An 18,661-nucleotide genomic window follows, 5' to 3' on the forward strand; every position below is an offset into this window, starting at 1 on the left:
CTCTCTATGGAAACCCAAACCGTGTTTGTCTGCAGATGAAGCCCAGCAGAGGATCCAGAGTGTTTCTGTAGCTGCAGCGCCCCGTGATCAGGAGAGCAACAGCAGCCGGAGCTCGGCGGCCGGCGGTTGGAGCTCGGCGGTCGGAGCTCAGAGGTCGGAGCTCGGCAGCCGGTCCCGTCTTGTCCGCTTCGCCCCGTTCGCCTGCCGGATCGTCGTCCTCCAACTGTTGAAGTCTCACAAACTTTCTCACCTTTTTCTCAGGTTTGTTGCTGAAATGATTTCTCTGCAGTTTCTTCTGTGATCCACCGGAGCGTTCCTGTAGATGGGAATGTTTCTTCACAAGCTCCTCGCAGCTCTTTAAAGGTGACCCGTTATGCTTCTTTTAACCGCCTGCGGTCTAAACAAAACCTGCTCATCACATTTTTACACTGAATTATTCTTAGATAATGAGATTTCAGTCAAGCTTCTGCTGGAAAATGAAAATGGCTGCAAACAGACGCACAACTATACAACTGTACATGATTGAAAAGCATTAGCGGAGCCTCCTGCACAACCAATCAGAATGCAGCAAGTGGTTTCTGGATACTCCAGTCTTTTCCAGCAGCTGAAGGTGTTGGAGCTTTTCTTTGGTTGCTAGGTAACGGGCCGGGCTCAGCACAGGTCGCTGGTGTGTTTTTAAAAGCAGCTGAGACCCAAATGGAAGAACAAAAACCTTCAAAATGTGAATTTTGCAGATCAACAGATCAACTTTACAGTGCATGTCAGAAAATGAAATTAGGCTTCAGATTCATTCAGACGTTAAATTTTACTTCTGAATGAGATGAGATCACCTTAGATGATCTCATCTAACAGCTGATGGCAAACTAAATTCAGCTTCTCAAGAAAATTATCTAAAAAAATGGATACAAATATTTTTATAAACCTTTAATGTTATTTGTGCTGTATGATGCTCTGCTACATCATGTTATGCTATGCTAAGTTATGCTATGTTGTGCTATCTAATGCTATGAGCTATGTTATGACATACACAATCATAGGTGAGTCTGTAATACACTTTTTCCTTCCACTCAACTTTCTGTTATATGTGATAACAAGTCAACTAAAGCAAGTAAAACATATTTCAAAAAGCAAAAATCAGTTCCAAGGACAAATTATTTATCCCCATTATGCTGAAAAACAATAAAACTAAAACTTTAAAAAATTCATTGGTCTGAATGAAGTTTGTCAAACTTAAGTTGATTAATTGTGGAAAATAATAATACAAAAATATATTTCACCTGTTCCCCTGTGAACAGGTGAAATATGGACAGAGATGTGGACAGGGCACCAAACTGTCCCCAGCCCAGGGCCCACATCCTTGTAAATCCGGCCCTGGGTAGAGTGAGTGACCTGGGCAGGAAAAGGAGACAGAAATAAAAAACAGACATCGGAATATAGAAAACAATTTGAGAATAAAGTGCAGCAGTTGTGAAAATAATAGTTTAAAAAGAACAATGTTGTAAAGAACATTGAGTCAAATAATAATATGAGACTTTTAGAAAACTGAGTTAATGCAGCTGAGGGTGGAAAACTGTATTTATTATTATTATTATTATTATTATTATGATGATTCTTGGTGTAAAAGACGTAACAATGACTCTAATCTTAGAAACTCACGCTGGCTTAACGTAACGAAAGGTTCAGTTTCTCACCTGGTGGCAGCAGATTCCTCTGAAATATGCAGAAACATGTTTGTTTTAAATACATAATGCGTGAAGATGACTCTTCTGGTAAACTTGCTAAACATCCAACAGAACTGACGGCTCAGAAAAACACAAAGTCTGGCCAGGTATTTATTCTCTAAACGTCTCAAATAAAACACAAATAGTCGCTTTTCAGCTTTAGGTCAACAAGTCCTTGATATTAGAAATCCTGCTTCACTGGCAGATGTGTCCATGTAAGTAAAATAATCTGCTTTTTAAACAAACATTAATAAATCATTGACTTAAAATAAGCTCGTATATTTTGCTGAAAGCTATTTAATTCAGATGCTCTGAGATATTTTCAGATAAAAAACCCTACATGGTAGGATTTTGTGTTTTTACAGTGCAGCTCTTAAAGTCGCCACATTGGATCAGGAGAAGCAGATTTGCTGCTTGTGCAAACATGGCCGCCGTGTTTTGCAAGAGCTGAGCCAACCTGCGGTCCAAATGTAACGACTGGGTCTTCACCAGGTTTAATTTGATAATCCCAGCATTGAGCAAAAGTATTGAATCATCATGCAATTTTGTTTCCAAGCAGCCAGGCGGCCTTAAAGTTTTAGTTCCTGGTGGAGATGCTGACGTCACCGTTTGGCTTTTAATTCAGAGTAAACATAAATAATTGACTTTAACTTTGGTCTTTCCAGACAGACGGGATGATCTCTAAACTCTGAAAACATACCAGCTGCTTTAACACGAAACCTCACACACAGGAAGCTCTCTGCAAGTTGGGGCTCCACGCGTGACGAGGCACGTGCAACTTATGTATGGACTCGTGGAGTTTTAGGAAGGGGGTCATTTTTGTTTCCCCACCTGATATTTAAAGAGACAGCAGCACTAAGACACGGAAGCTAACTGCTAACTGACATACATGATGCTGCGGGAAAAAGCGTTTTCTGACCACATGTTCATGAACTGACGGTTCAACTGGCTGAGGCCTACGTCACACAAGGATCTACGGTGCGTTCACGGTCATCAGAACATTTCAAAACCAGAATGTGAAACCGTTCTACCCATAGACATAATATAAGGATAGACGCCTCATGGCCGCTCTCGCCTATTGTCGCTGACGAGATTTAGGGCGGCCATCTTGGAGAGGTCCACCACTCCACTCAGCGTTATGTGTTTAGCAGCACAATGACGTATCAGCGCATTGAATCAATCATAACAGCTGTTTTGTTACTGGAAACCATATTCAATCATCTATCAAAGCTACATTTATAAACAATTGTATTATTTAGTATGTTTTTAATACATAGTTCAGCATATTTAAATATGCTTAGTGGCTATAACAATAGAATAGGAATGGAATATTCTGATATTGATGAATGATGAGCAGATTACAAAGCACACAGCCGTTCATCATTTAATACATTATTTAGGAATATGAATACATATTTATATAACTATACAAACAAATAATGATTAATACTGAATAATATATATTGGATACATGTTGTATATACATACATATATATAAATATCTATGTTTTCCAGCCGATGAGTTCTATCTTCAGAGATTCAGCAGCTGAGATTGAGTCTAAACTCCGATGTGAGATTCATCAGTGAATCCGTCTCTTTATAGATTCTCCCTCTTCTTCCTCACATCGTGTCTTTAGGAAACCTTCAAAACAAAAATGGAAGATTTGGGATGTATCTTACTAGTGAAAGAATTACATATAAATAATAGTCTTTACCACCTGTGTAAACTTTGCTGGTGAATGTTATAACACATAATATAAGTTTTATAATATGTGTTAATTGTTTTTGCAGGCACAAATGGACACAGTCGTGGTGAAACTGATCCATCTAATCTAAATTTCTCCAAGATCTGAGACGTTCAGGTTATTTACTGAAAAAACATTTTCAGAGCAGTTATTAAGCCAAAACTGTACAAAATATATATCCATTTTGCATTTAAGATAACAACACATTTGTCTTTAAATATGTTTTAGCCAAAACTCCTCAAGTGGCATTAGCTTCACCCAGTTCAGATTTATTAATGCTGTAGTTTTGCATTTTAGACAATAAAATTTTTATAGGAATTTAATTATTTATTTGCATCTTTTCATGTATTTTTAGTATTATCTACAAAGGCATAAATTAAAAATATCCCTCAAGGACCATAAGACCCCAACAAATGAATGTGTTCTTTTTAATTCATATATGACAGAGAAATTAGGGCCACACAATGAAATGTAATTTATTCTTGCAATTGTAAAATTACAAGAATAAAGTCATAATATTACAGAAATAAAGGCAAAATATTATGACTTTAATTATGTTATATTTTCACCTTATTCTCAAAATACTACGGTCTTTAACCTCATATTAAAATCATAATATTTTGAGAATAAAGGTTTAATATTACGACTTTATTATCATATTATTTCGACTTTATTCTAACAATATTATGAATTTATTATCGTAATTTTATGACTTTATCGTTTTATTTTCTCTTATACGACGAAACTTTTTATTTCATCGCAGTGGTGGAAATGTGTTTAGTTTCCGACATCACCTGAATGCACCATCCCGACCTGAACCCTGGAACGCGCTCCCGACGTTTACGTGGCTACTCCTCCTCATCTACACCGTACGTGCGCGCACCCGTCTGTCGCGTGGTGGGGATCATCCATATTGCTGCTAGTGGAGCTGATAAGGTTGTAATCCTGAGAGGCCGTCGGGCGCGTTTCTTCACGGTTTCCCCCGTGTTTTTCCCCGGTGTTGACCGCTCCGCATCCCGGGCCGAAGCGCCTTGGCTCTCGGAGCGACAGAGCAGCGGCAGACCCCGCGGAGCAACTTCACACTTCCCCGAAATTGAAGGCGGATTCGGACTAGCGAGGGAGAGAGAGAGAGAGAGAGAGAGAGAGAGAGAGAGAGAGAGAGAGAGAGGGGTGGGGGGAGAAGGAAGGGGCCGTTAAATCCTGAGAAGGGGGCAAAGAAAGACGGCGGAGGGGAAATGGCCACTCAGGTGGAGGCCCTCCTACCCGGCAACCCGCTCGCCAAGGCGGAGGAGCACGGGAAAGTGATCCGCGGCGAGCCGGTAGAGGTGGGAGAGGAGGAGGAAGAGGAGCAGCAGCGGGCCAAGCGGCAGCGAGGTGCCGCCGACAGCAGCGCCGAGATGGGAGGGACCACCGGCGGCGAGGAGCAGACCTCCACACGGGCGGCGGAGTTCCAGGAGGACGGCTGTGACAGCGAGGACAAGCCGGGAGAGGAAGGGGTTAAAGGCAGGAAGGAGTTTACGGACGCTCCCCCGCCCAAGGTGAACCCGTGGACCCGGAAAATGAACGCGGTGACCGTGGTCAGCGTGAACGGACAGCCACACGCAGGTAGGTACCGCTCCAGCACCGGCCTGTCAGTGCTCCGGTACCGGCCTGTCAGTGCTCCGGCACCGGGCTGGCACCGCTCCGTTACCGGCCTGTCAGTGCTCCGGCACCGGGCTGGTACCGCTCCGGCACCGGCCTGTCAGTGCTCCGGTACCGGCCTGTCAGTGCTCCGGCACCGGGCTGGCACCGCTCCGTTACCGGCCTGTCAGTGCTCCGGTACCGGCCTGTCAGTGCTCCGGCACCGGGCTGGTACCGCTCCGGCACCGGCCTGTCAGTGCTCCGGCACCGGCAGCTCCGTTACCGGCCTGTCACCGCTCCGTTACCGGCCTGTCAGTGCTCCGGCACCGGCCTGTCAGTGCTCCGGCACCGGCAGCTCCAGTACCGGCCTGTCACCGCTCCAGTACCGGCCTGTCAGTGCTCCAGTACCCGCCCGGCACCGCTCTGCTGCGGCTGCCTTAGCATTTCTAAAACCACCGGGGACAACCGGGACCGTCAGGCTGGTTGTATTTGGACCCAGCCCCTCCGTGTGCTGCAGGCTATTATTAGGCATCGTGGGTGCCGGTGCCCCAGTGGACCCACCCTTTAAAACACTTAAAATGCTCGATCCGTTCATGCTCATGTAAACAGATGGTTCTGCGTGATTTACGCTCTTAATCACATCTCAGACCTACAATTTAGTGGTTTGGCTCTAAAACTGTCTTTTTGTCTTGTGTCGTTAGAAAAACTGGCTTCACTTTGATCCATAACTATAAAAACATATGTATTTTTAGCCGTTTCTCTTTTTGCAGTGTCACCACTGCAGTCAGGCTGCAAACTTTCTTTCACACCATGTTTTGCAGTCTGATCAGACGCATTCTGTGGACTTGCCAAACATTTAAAGCAGTCTCTGTTTTTGTTTTCATGTTTGTGTTTTGGGTCGGCCAGCCACGCCGAGCGTTATGCCCGTCTCTGCATCAGTACGGCGGAATAAAAGCCGGGCTGTGGCTGGCTGTAGCAGCTTAGCCGGGGCTAACAATAGCACACACTCCCCTTGGGGCCTAGTCAGCCTGCCGAGCCCGCCCCATTAGCCCGGCTCTGCCGTGGTTCCTGCTCACGTCCTTTCGGGTTCTCCATCGAGAAACATTGGCCACCATGAAAGCAAGAGCTTTAAATCGCTAAAAAAGCGCAGGTTTGTTATGAGACGTCACGTGTTCTCTCCACGTGTTCCCCGAGAGAAAAAGCATGGCGGCTAGCAGGCTAGCTGGCTAGGTTAGCAGCCTGTCTGCGGTATTTTAGCGGATAAATATCAGCTCCGGGCGTCCAGGGTGTCCAGGCCCGGGTCACTGGCCACCAGGGGTCCGGTTGTCTTGTACTGTGTTTGCTGTCAGAGCCAGGAAAGCTTCCGCATGGCTGTTCGCCCTGGCTAGCTGCTGTTAGCATGTAGCTCTGAAGCTAATCATCACTGCAGGTTCTAACAGGTGATAGGAGTCCAATCTGTGTCTCAACGTTTTAAAAGTCCTTTAGTTTTTAATACAAAATATTCAAATTGCAGTATTTTAATTAAATATCTTATTATTTTACATTCCAAGTTGTTTTATTTGCTAGCTAGTGGAACATTAGCATTGGTTTGAACAGCCATATTTACAGCCACATTACAACAATGAAAGATCATGGAGATGGGATGGAAATTAATAATATTGCTGTATTTTAAAATGTGACCCAGAGTTGCCATGTGGTTGAAGCGTCTGCACTCCTGCAGATTTTGGTGTAATGTTTTGGATCAAGCTACATTTAATCAGTGAATTTAAAGAGCAGTTTCAGATGAGCATTAATGTTTATAATGGAGAAGGAACTATCCAAACCAAATGGGTCTTATGGAATAAGAGACGAGTAATTGCCCCCTTGTTTCACCTGTGCGGGCAACAAACACCATCATGTATTAGTGATGAGAAATTAAGGCTCACTTTCCTGTTCTAAATTGTTTTAATCCAGCCATATTGAGAGTTTTTTATTTAAAACCTGCCTGTAAAATGTCCTGCTGAAACATCTCAGTTGGATTAAGGTCTGAACTTTGGCTGCTCCAAAACCTTCATCCATTTATTATGAGTTTTCTTTTTGAGCTGTTCAGAGGTGGTTCCGGTGGACTGGCTCTTAGCAGTCAGTCGCTCCACCACCGTGTTTGGTTTTAATTACAAACGGCTGCATTTGTTTTGGACGCTCAGCTTCTAATCAGACCCTGAAGTGTTGAGTCATCAAAATGGGTTTTTATTGTCAAACGTGAGATTGGCCTTTTTGTTTTATTTTATAATCCACGCTGGTGTTGGCCCTCAAACTTTCATGTAGAATAAATATCCAGCTTGGTTTGGAGAGCTTTTTTCTGCTTTTATGAGTTCAATCTTCATTTAAATGACTTTTTTAGATTTATTCAAGTTTTCTTTGATTTTAAAATCAACTTCATCTCGAATATTGAAGTGTGACAGAAAAATCCCAGAATAAATGTTAAAGTGAGTGAAACTTTTCCGCCTCAGACTGATGTGGAATAATTTGTTGGTGTCTGTGACGGAGCGGCGGTGGAATCATGATCAGGTCTGTCACTCGCAAATATTACTGGATGAAAATTATTGATAAGTTATAACACTGTCACTTTGACACCCTGGTCAACTAAAACAATAATAATAATGGCATACTAATGCAAGTACATATTTAAAACTGGATATTGACTATTCTGACGATTAATTACCGTATTTTCTGGACTATAAGAGACACTGGATTATAAGGCGCACTCTCAATTATGGCGTCCATTTCTGTATTTAACTCGTACGTAAGGCGCACTGGATTATAAGACGCAGGCTAAAACATACGGTCAACAAAACAAAGGGAACAGAAACAAAGCAGTAAGTTCAGTTGAACTTTATCCGACTATGTAACAAAACACTCACGTTATTTTTATTCTTCTTCCTAAAATCTTCCTCCTCTGTGTCTGAACTGAACCTCAGACATGCCCGGTTCCCCCTCATCGTTGTCGGAGTCGTTTCCAGGTTCAGCTACGATGCGGCTTCAGCGAAGCTCTGCTAACAGTGAGGCAGATCCATCAGCCCAGGCATCCAGTCCATCCACACCTGGCGGCGTAACTCGCCCGGCGCCGCCGCCCCGTCTCAGTAAACGTGTGTTCAGTCTGTCGTCCATCGCTCCCTCGCAGCGTCTGTTTACACCGATGTCCAGCGGTTGGAGTTTTTTGTTAATCCTCCCGGAATGACGGCAAACATTAGTTTGCTTCACTTCCTTTCCCACAGCAGCAGTGAGATCAGCGGCATGGAGTCTCAGATGAAGAGAGACGGTGATGATGGAAAAACCTGTCTGGTTTTTACCGAGGCTGCAGAACTCGGACAACAATCCTCTGATCGGTTCATCGCTGCCAGCGAACTGCTGAACACGTTACGTCCTGCTGTACACGTTACGTCTCTGTCGGGGACAGATGTTGGATTTCAGTCCACACATCAGGAGCACCGGGTTATAAGACGCACTGCTGATGTTTGAGAACATTTAAGGCTTTTAGGCCCCTTATAGTCCGGAAAATACGGTAATTGGTTAAAAAATGGCAGATTTTTAACAACTTAGTAATTTTTGTACAGTATTAGAAATACATAAAACAATGCAAATAAATAATGAATGTTTTAATCAAGAAAATACAAATTTTATTCCCTACAATACAATACAATAGCTTTCCGTTAGCAAATCTGAATTATGCCACTAAAATAAAAGGCATTTACAGACAAAGGTGTTTTCACCTTAAATGTACAATCTAAATGTTTTTGTACAGCTTTAAATAATGTTTCTTGATCCAGTATTTTTTATTGTTTTTTATACAATAAAATCTCTTTGGCTTGTTTCATTACATGCATCAGCAACATTAAAACAATAAGAACACGATCTACTGAGCACTAAAATAAAAAGGCCTTCTGTGTCCAAGTACCTCAGTTAACGGTTAGCCTAAATGGCTAAGTGATTAAACACGATTAATCGTTTCCGCCCCACACTGGGACTGGAAGACATTTGAAATATCTACAATAAATAAGCAAAAGAACATTATGAAGTTTTTTTTAACCAAAGTTGCATTTTAAATATTTTAATGAAAACTGAAGTACCAGTTGGGATTTTTGTAAAATAAATAAAGTGCAGACGAACAAGCTGGAACTTTGTGTCAAAAGTGTTTTTAGCAATATTAGAAGGAAGAAACTGGTTAGTGATTGTCTAAATGGAAAATATTTAGCTAATTTTAATTTATCGATTGATGCTTTGCTTATTTTACATCCATCGCTTCAGAGTTCGCTGACAACGACTGAAAAGGGTGGACGGTTTCCGTGGGGTGGACGGTTTCCAGGGGGTGGACGGTTTCCAGGGGGTGGACGGTTTCCGTGGGGTGGACGGTTTCCGTGGGGTGGACGGTTTCCAGGGGGTTGACGGTTTCCAGGGGGTGACGGTTTCCAGGGGGGTTGACGGTTTCCAGGGGGTGGACGGTTTCCGTGAGGTTGACATTTTCAGGGGGGGTTGACGTTTTCAGGGGGGGTTGACGTTATCAGGGGGTGGACGTTATCAGGTGGTGGACGGTTTCCAGGGGGTGGACGGTTTTCAGGGGGTTGACGGTTTCCATGGTGGGTTGACGGTTTCCATGGGGTGTTGACGGTTTCCATGGGGGGTTGACGGTTTCCATGGGGGGTTGACGGTTTCCGTGGGGGTGACGGTTTCCGTGGGGGTGACGATTTCCATGGGGGTTTGACGGTTTCCATGGGGGTTTGACGGTTTCCATGGGGGTTTGACGGTTTCCATGGGGGTTTGACGGTTTCCATGGGGGTTTGACGGTTTCCATGGGGGTTTGACGGTTTCCATGGGGGTTTGACGGTTTCCATGGGGGTTTGACGGTTTCCATGGGGGTTTGACGGTTTCCAGGGGGTTGACGGTTTCCAGGGGGTTGACGGTTTCCAGGGGGTTGACGGTTTCCAGGGGGTTGACGGTTTCCGTGGGGTTGACGTTTTCAGGGGGTGGACGGTTTCCGTGAGGTTGACGGTTTCCAGGGGGTTGACGGTTTCCAGGGGGTTGACGGTTTCCAGGGGGTGGACGGTTTCCGTGGGGTTGACGTTTTCGTGGGGTTGACGTTTTCGTGGGGTTGACGTTTTCGTGGGGTTGACGGTTTCAGGGGGGGTTGACGGTTATCAGGGGGTGGACGTTATCAGGGGGTGGACGGTTTTCAGGGGGTTGACGGTTTCCATGGGGGGTTGACGGTTTCCGTGGGGGTGACGGTTTCCGTGGGGGTGACGGTTTCCATGGGGGGTTGACGGTTTCCGTGGGGGTGACGGTTTCCATGGGGGGTTGACGGTTTCCGTGGGGTTGACGGTTTCCAGGGGGGTGGACGGTTTTCAGGGGATTGACGGTTTCCATGGGGGGTTGACGGTTTCCAGGGGGTTGACGGTTTCCGTGGGGTTGACGGTTTCCGTGGGGTTGACGGTTTCCATGGGGGGTTGACGGTTTCCAGGGGGTTGACGGTTTCCAGGGGGTTGACGGTTTCCGTGGGGTTGACGTTTTCAGGGGGTGGACGGTTTCCGTGAGGTTGACGGTTTCCAGGGGGTTGACGGTTTCCAGGGGGTGGACGGTTTCCGTGGGGTTGACGTTTCCGTGGGGTTGACGTTTTCGTGGGGTTGACGTTTTCGTGGGGTTGACGTTTTCGTGGGGTTGACGTTATCAGGGGGTGGACGGTTTCCATGGGGGGTTGACGGTTTCCGTGGGGGTGACGGTTTCCATGGGGGGTTGACGGTTTCCGTGGGGGTGACGGTTTCCAGGGGGGTGGACGGTTTTCAGGGGATTGACGGTTTCCATGGGGGGTTGACGGTTTCCAGGGGGTTGACGGTTTCCGTGGGGTTGACGGTTTCCATGGGGGGTTGACGGTTTCCATGGGGGGTTGACGGTTTCCAGGGGGTTGACGGTTTCCTTGGGGTTGACGGTTTCCGGGGGGTTGACGGTTTCCATGGGGGGTTGACGGTTTCCAGGGGGTTGACGGTTTCCGTGGGGTTGACGGTTTCCAGGGGGGTGGACGGTTTTCAGGGGGTTGACGGTTTCCAGGGGGGTGGACGGTTTCCAGGGGGTTGACGGTTTCCAGGGGGTTGACGGTTTCCAGGGGGTTGACGGTTTCCGTGGGGGGTTGACGGTTTCCGTGGGGTTTGACGGTTTCCAGGGGGGGTTGACGGTTTCCAGGGGGTGGACGGTTTCCAGGGAGCTGGTTGTTGCCTCCCAGGCTTGTCTGATCCCGGCCCGGTCTGCGTGCTTTGTGTGAACCGGCTGCTGGTTTGGTTGCGCTGCTGCTGAACGTGTTTATTGGTGTTTTAGCAGCTTTGGGGCCGTGGCGCGTACCCAGCATCAGAACCGAGCCGTGTGTCCGGCTCGCCATGTGTCCGGCTCGCCGTCAGAACCAAAGAGCTTCAGAGTTTCCAGGTGAAATGCAGACGCTCGCTCAGCCTGCTGTCGGCTTTGCACTGCTTTAGTTTTCTTCCAGTAAACCTGAACGTTTCCTGCTGTAAGGCCCGAGTGGACCAGGACAGAAAACGGGTCGCTAACAGAGAGGAACTCGGATTAACTCCCGTTTTTATTAACATTCTTTAATCACTAAAATCATTTTATCTTAAATGTCAAAGTTTATTTAAATAGCAGATTTACGGCAACCTCTCCTGGCCAACAGCTTCACAGCGAGATAAATGATGAAACAAGAAATAAAGTTTGATTAAAAATAATAAATTGGATAAAAGCGGATTAAACAGGGCTGGTGTGAATCTACCATAAATGCCCTTACAATCTTAATTGTGTTTTTAAATATGTGTATAAATTTGAGATTATGCTAATTTATTCCTCACCAGTAATTTATTTTAAAAAAGTCATACAATTATTCTTTACAAGCTCTTATATATTGTTTTGTTGTATTGAATTTTTTTGCACTTTTTCAGTTCATCTTAAATTTGTCCAAATATTTACATGCATGGAAAATGTTTAAAAAAGGCGCCGTAACATTTCTACATTTCTGTTTGATGCAACACAAACTGAATGCAGAAACTCTGTAAATAATTTTATGGGAGATGAAATGTGAAGCGTCTGCAGGGCCGAGTTTACCAGCAGGAGTGAAGCGGGGCCGACAGACACGACTTCTGACTGATTGTTTTACCGTAACGCCGCAGAAAGAGGATAAAAGCAGCATTTCAAATTGAACCTGAACTCACCGTGTCTGTCCCTTTAAAGTCCAGTCATGACTGAGTCACAGGAAGTGATGTAATTTGGTGCTGCTGCCGTTGAGCCGTAGCCGTAACGTGTGTCTGTGTGAAATCTGATAGCGGCCATTTTGTTCCTGCTGGTCGCCCCTCATTGGTGACTTCTGGGTTTTTGTTTCTCACAACGTGACAAACTCTGAGTTTTCTGAGCTCTTTTTCATAACATGAAATTTTAAACAAAAATCCTCCAAAACAAACTGCAGAGGAACATTTATAGTGGCCTAGTCAAAGTTCGGGAGTGGATCCAGTCTACATGCTTTGACATGAGGTGGGCGATGTGGACTTAGAGTTTTACCTCATTACTTTATGTTACTACTGTGATGATGATTGTAACTGAGGATGTTAGAATATGATTAAATGTTAAATGCAGTTAATTTTTTCAGTGCAGTGATATTAATCCCACTTTAAGAAAGTTAAGACAGATTTAAATGGGAATGTTTTTCTAAAGCTTTAGTGTCTGAGGGGCCATGAATGCTGATTTTTACTGATATTTTCTGATTTTTATTGATGCTATTGTGGAACAAACTGGAGAAAAATGTGAAAAATTACATTTATGATGCGAGTTTTTTTTTTAAATTAAAGTTTAGTAAAGATGTGCCGATCAGGTTTTTTTCCTGCCGATACCGATCACCCATGAGGGCCGATCACCGATACCGATCACATAATTATTATTATTATTATTATATATTATTATTATTTTAATGAAGAACTGAAAGGTTCTTCATTAACTTCCTCTGATGGAAATAAACACAAACACTGAACTTCCTCACAGCTGCTGCTTCTGCAGGAGTCTGGGGTTAAAGTCTGGCTATTCTAGCCATTCAGGTTATTTTAGACATTTTGAAGAAAAATAACCGCCAGAGAATCTACATTTGTTTGAAATACTTGCTCCTTTTATTTGCATGTAGAGTTAGTCCCGTGTTTCTGTGCTTTTCTTTTACCCGGATGCTCCAGTTTTATCCCACTACATGATGCCGGATGTTCATTAATTTATCAAATTAATGAACAGAGCAGAGTGTTGCTTTACAAAACCCACCAGACGTGATCGTGGATTTCCTGATGAATTAAAGTCAAATTAAAGATTTTATGTTAAATTTGTAGTAAATAAATGATTTTAACAGCCAGTGTTTATGGCTGCAGAGCCGACGTGGCACAGAGTTTATTTATAGAGCGGCAGCTTTTAAAGCACCCTGGGAATTTCCTTTCTTCTGACTGTGTGTGTGTGTGTGTGTGTGTGTGTGTGTGTGTGTGTGTGTGTGTGTGTGTGTGTGTGTGTGTCAGGTTTTCTGATTAAAGACACAAACTGGAGTTGAAGCTGCAGCTTGTGCTGGATTACCTGGAGAGTTTAGAGAGGAAAAGGTTCAATGTTTGATTTTAAATCTATAAACTGAGAACTGATGATGGTTCTGAGTTTCTACTGGACGACGCTCAAAGCAGCAATTTAAGGTTTAATAAAATAATGGCTTTAAAATTATCTCACCATTCTTGCTTTCCAAGCAGAATGACTGCTGATCTATTCGTTATAGTTCTAGTTCTGCTGCCAATGATTATTTTGGTGATCAGATTAGAAGACGGACTCGTTCTGTTTTCAATTGATCCATTTTTAAGAATATTAGAAATGCATGAATAGCTGTGGAGGTGCAGCGGTTGGGCACGGCCCATAGCTGGAGGCCTTGGTCCTCGACGCGGCCGTCGCTGGTTCGATTCCCGGCCTGGTGACCTTTGCCTCATGTCTCCCTCATTACCCCATTTCCTGTCAGTTCACCATCGATCAAAGGCCACTAGAGCCAATAAAACAAACAAAATGTACATTAAAAGATGCAAATAATTCTGTCCCTTCTGTTAAATGAGAAAATCCACCTGGGTTGATTATTTGATTTACCAATTAATGGGAACAGAAAACGTGATGAATTATTTTTTCTTTGCAGAATTTGAACCAAAACCAGGAAATTTTAGTGCAACATATTTACAGAGATGTTCTTCAGTGGAAAATATTTATTTCTGTTAGTTTTTGATTAATTGCTGCTCCAAGTTGTTCTTTTAGCACATTGTTTTTTGAGTTTAAACATTCCAGTTATTCATTGATTACATAAATATTTTACTATTATTTCAATAATCGATTAATAACTTCATGCCTAAATATTGTCTGAATTTCTTTTATTTTTTAAATTGGATTCATGTATTGGTGCAGATGCAGTGGATGAGTCCAATTTCTGCTTATATTGGAATGAGAACACCTGAATGTGTTGGTTAAATATTGGTATAGTGGCATATTTATGGTGGATCGCTCCGTTTGAATTTCTCTCGTTACGTTTCCCCCACAGCCTGCTGCTGTAAATATGATACAAATCATTTCTCTGCTGTTTTCCGTTCTGTTCTTCTTAAATACGCACCTTATTTGTCCTCTGGTTATTTTTAGAGAAAGTTATCAGAGCTTCTGTACATTTGGACACAAAGTGCTCAGATAAGAGCCAGCGTGTTTCAGTCACAACGTTTTGGGTATTTTGTGATTACAGAGCTTTCAGAGAAATACTCACTACAAAAATAGGAAAAGAAAGCTGGCGGTTTGTTAGCGCGTTAGCAGGCGGTTTGTCTGCGCGTTAGCAGGCGGTTTGTCTGCGCGTTAGCAGGCGGTTTGTCTGCGCGTTAGCAGGCGGTTTGTCTGCGCGTTAGCAGGCGGTTTGTCTGCGCGTTAGCAGGCGGTTTGTCTGCGCGTTAGCAGGCGGTTTGTCTGCGCGTTAGCAGGCGGTTTGTCTGCGCGTTAGCAGGCGGTTTGTCTGCGCGTTAGCAGGCGGTTTGTTAGCGTGTTAGCAGCCGGTTTGTTAGCGTGTTAGCAGCCGGTTTGTCAGCGCGTTAGCAGGCGGTTTGTCAGCGCGTTAGCAGGCGGTTTGTCGGTGCGTTAGCAGGCGGTTTGTTAGCGGGTTAGCGGGCGGTTTGTCGGCGCGTTAGCGGGCGGTTTGTCGGCGCGTTAGCGGGCGGTTTGTCGGCGCGTTAGCGGGCGGTTTGTCGGCGCGTTAGCGGGCGGTTTGTCGGCGCGTTAGCGGGCGGTTTGTCGGCGCGTTAGCGGGCGGTTTGTCGGCGCGTTAGCGGGCGGTTTGTCGGCGCGTTAGCGGGCGGTTTGTCGGCGCGTTAGCGGGCGGTTTGTCGGCGCGTTAGCGGCCGGTTTGTCGGCCCGTTAGCGGCCGGTTTGTCGGCCCGTTAGCGGCCGGTTTGTCGGCCCGTTAGCGGGCGGTTCGTCGGCGCGTTAGCGGGCGGTTTGTCGGCGCGTTACTGCTGACTTTCAGGCCTCTCTCCTCAGTCTCTCCGCTGACCTTTAGCTCATCATCTGATAAAGACAAACACTGAGGAGCCGTGTTTGCGATGCCATGGTGGACGACTCAGCTGATGGTTGCAACATGGCTCTACAAACCTGCTCTTGATCCTGGAACAACAGCTGATTGTCCGTTTGTTGGGCTGTAAAATGTAGTTACCTCTCAGTTGCAGTAGCAAGAAGTGATTTTTAATGCAGCTGGAGTTTTTATAACTTAAAGTTTCTGCCTCACAACCTGAATTATGACTTTCTGTTTCTCTGCCATAAAACATCTGATGTAGGGCTGAAACAATTAATCAGGTTAATTGATAATAATTGATCAATTGTCAATTAGTTGTTAACTGGTTACAAGTTAAAAGGCCATTTGCTAAATAATATATGAAATATGGGAAGGTTTAATATTTATTGGTATAAATTAATTGATTACTAAATTAAAGTATATTCAGCTCAGTTCAATGAGCTAATTATTGTCTCAGTAATTGATTGATCAGAAATAAAACGATTAATCGTGATTGAAGCTGCAGTCATCGGACTGGTTTGGTTTGTAAATCATTTAAAATAATTAAATGTAACTGTTGGATCGACACTTTCAGCCTCAGTGGTGAATCTGATGACGACGCCGTAGCAGGAAGCTGCTGTTGCTGCGTCGTCATGGCGACCTGATGGCGTTCCTGGATCCGCCTGTTGTTCCCAAACGAAGCCAATCGGTTAGAGATGTTGGGTCGGATCAGCGTTTGAGTTGATTTCCGAGGTGATTAGAGTTAAAGCGGCTGGAATGTGTTTTACGTTCCTCTGCTGCTCATCTTGGTTTGTTTTTGACTTTCAGTGTGGAAAGTTGGAGGAATTAAATAAAAACGCTCGCTGGTGACGTGGGAAGTTGCTGAGATTCTGACTTTGCTGCATAATTTCATCTGAGACGATTCCAAGTGATAATGGATGGATTTCACAGTAAATTAAAGGAAGAGTAGAGATCAGATTACATTCGTTCTGTAACTCCATCCATCCATCCATCTTCTTACACCTGGTCCCTCAGTGGGTCGGGAGGGTTGCTGGTTCATCTCCAGCTGGCGTACCGGGCGAGAGGTGGGGTCACCTGGACGGGTCACCTGGACAGGTCGCCAGTCTGTCGCAGGGCAACACAGAGACACACAGAGACACACAACCATGCACACACACACTCACACCTAGGGGCAATTTAGAGAAACCAATTAACCTGACAGTCATGTTTCTGGACTGTGGGAGGAAACCGGAGTACCTGGAGAAAACCCACCATACAGGGAGAACATGGAGACTCCATGCAGAAAGACCTGGAATCGAACCCAGAACCTTCTTGCTGCAAGGCAACAGCTCTACCCACTGCTCCACTGTGCAGCATTATTTCTGTAACTTCAAAATGAAATCTGACAATAAACAGTTGTGTGTCTCTTTTATCTGTGTTAGCTAGTTGCAAAGCTAAAGGAAATGACGTGTTGGGAAACGTCTCCAAGCTGAAGGACGTGAGGGACGGAAACTTTAGTTTGAAGCCATTTTGTCCTGCTGGCTCCTAAAGGGGGATGAGAAGTGGCCCCGCTGTGTTTCGCTGTTGATGGACACCGACTCTTCTTCTGCTGGACGCATCAAGAACTCGGCATGCAGACGGTTAAACCTGATGGAGCTGAAGCTAACTTCATATTTCAGTCATGAACCAGTTTACACCAGGGCTGCAGCTAACAATGTGATATAAAAACATTTACACAATATTAGAAATACAAGATTCAAATAAACTTATTTTTTAATTTAAAAAATACACATTTTGTTGCCTAACATGCAACAACAGAGAAACTCTTTACGAGCTCCTGAAAATTAAACTTGCACATTATTTAATTTTACCTGAGAGAAAAGTTAAAGGGCATCAAAAGGAGAATATTATAATATTATTTACAGAAGTTTGAAAAAACTAAATGAAGCAACTGCAAGTTTCCAGCATCGGGAGTTGATTCCCCTTTACTCCATTTCTCAATGCTGAGCCGCTTAGAGTTCAAAGGTCAAGCAAATGCTGCAGCCTGCAGAAACGCTGCTTCGCTGCAGCCGAGGCAGAAAATGTCCCGAGTTCAGATTCCTGAAATTCAACCAGATTAACACGGATTACGTCAGTTTAACCAGGATTCACCTGAGAGAATCCACACAGTGGGAACGAGCCGTTGTTGATGACTGGATTCACTCCGTTAAGGAAATAAATACGTCTTACCTACGGTGAAACTCTGAGTCAATCAAGAACAAATCAAAATGCATTGTGATGATTATTAAGGTAAGATGGAGGCCCAGGCAGGGCTGGGAGCAGCATCCCACCAGCTCCAGTTACCTCACAGCTCTGGTATTTGACCTGCAGACCCTGGATGGTTCAAACCCAGTTCAGAAATACTGGTTTTCTTCTGTACAATGGCTGCAGGAAAACGGAAGAATTTAGTTGTTGCTGCATTCTGGTTGGCTGTGCAGGAGGCTCCACTAATGCTTTTCAAAGATATGGACGGTTGTATAATGGTGCATCTGTTTGCAGCCATTTTGTTGTGAGTGTAAATGTTTGGATTTAAAGTGACTGAGCATGATTTGAATAGGCCGATCCGAACCTGTTACAAACTGAATCGCCTTTGAGTTTCTAACAAAAGAAAAACTGAGGTTTCTAAACAAATGTGTGTTTGGTGACTAATTCTTATTTTCTTTCTTTTGCGTTTGGATTTTGTTTTGGAAAGCAGAAATCCTGTGGATCCCGTTTTAATGTCGGCCATCTTTTGTTTTCCAGCAGAGCCGAGCGGCCCGGCCAAAGTGGTGAGAGCGGGGAATCCACCCAAAGCCAGGCGAGGAGGAAAGGTAACGTGTTTAGAGCTGAGAGGCAGGACAAATATATGAGAAACGCCTCAGGAATGGAGCTGCAGCTCCTCTGGTTGTCTGACCTCTGACCCTGCAGCCCAGTCTGACCGCCGTCAGGCTCTGGAAACGGCCTGGAAACCTCTGGAAGCC

At 44.6% G+C, this 18,661-nt stretch overlaps 1 protein-coding gene and 1 long non-coding RNA gene across 5 annotated transcripts in view; one reads left to right on the plus strand and one right to left on the minus strand.

Moving 5' to 3' along the window:
* Nucleotides 1–909: 909 nt before the first annotated feature.
* On the minus strand, nucleotides 910–4,370 carry LOC145554817 (uncharacterized). Its single transcript, XR_014090826.1, has 2 exons — nucleotides 4,261–4,370; nucleotides 910–3,363 (listed from the first exon to the last, which is right to left on the minus strand). It is a non-coding gene; the product is annotated as an uncharacterized LOC145554817 (long non-coding RNA).
* A 2-nt stretch (nucleotides 4,371–4,372) lies between these two features.
* larp1 (La ribonucleoprotein 1, translational regulator) overlaps nucleotides 4,373–18,661 on the plus strand; it is a 39,492-nt gene continuing 25,203 nt past the window's right edge. For 2 of the 4 annotated variants that reach the window (XM_081615417.1, XM_081615419.1), the window contains exons 1-2: nucleotides 4,373–5,071; nucleotides 18,447–18,511. In XM_081615417.1, coding sequence (XP_081471543.1) covers nucleotides 4,702–5,071; nucleotides 18,447–18,511 — 435 coding nt within the window. In that variant the 5' untranslated portion in view covers nucleotides 4,373–4,701. Of the gene's footprint in view, nucleotides 5,072–18,443; nucleotides 18,512–18,661 lie in introns of all 4 variants that reach the window. The other 2 variants (XM_081615416.1, XM_081615418.1) reach the window with 1 other exon arrangement.

This window comes from Poecilia reticulata, chromosome 14 (genome assembly GCF_904066995.2).
Source record: "Poecilia reticulata chromosome 14, P_reticulata-male-v2, whole genome shotgun sequence".
NCBI classification, from domain to species: domain Eukaryota; kingdom Metazoa; phylum Chordata; class Actinopteri; order Cyprinodontiformes; family Poeciliidae; genus Poecilia; species Poecilia reticulata.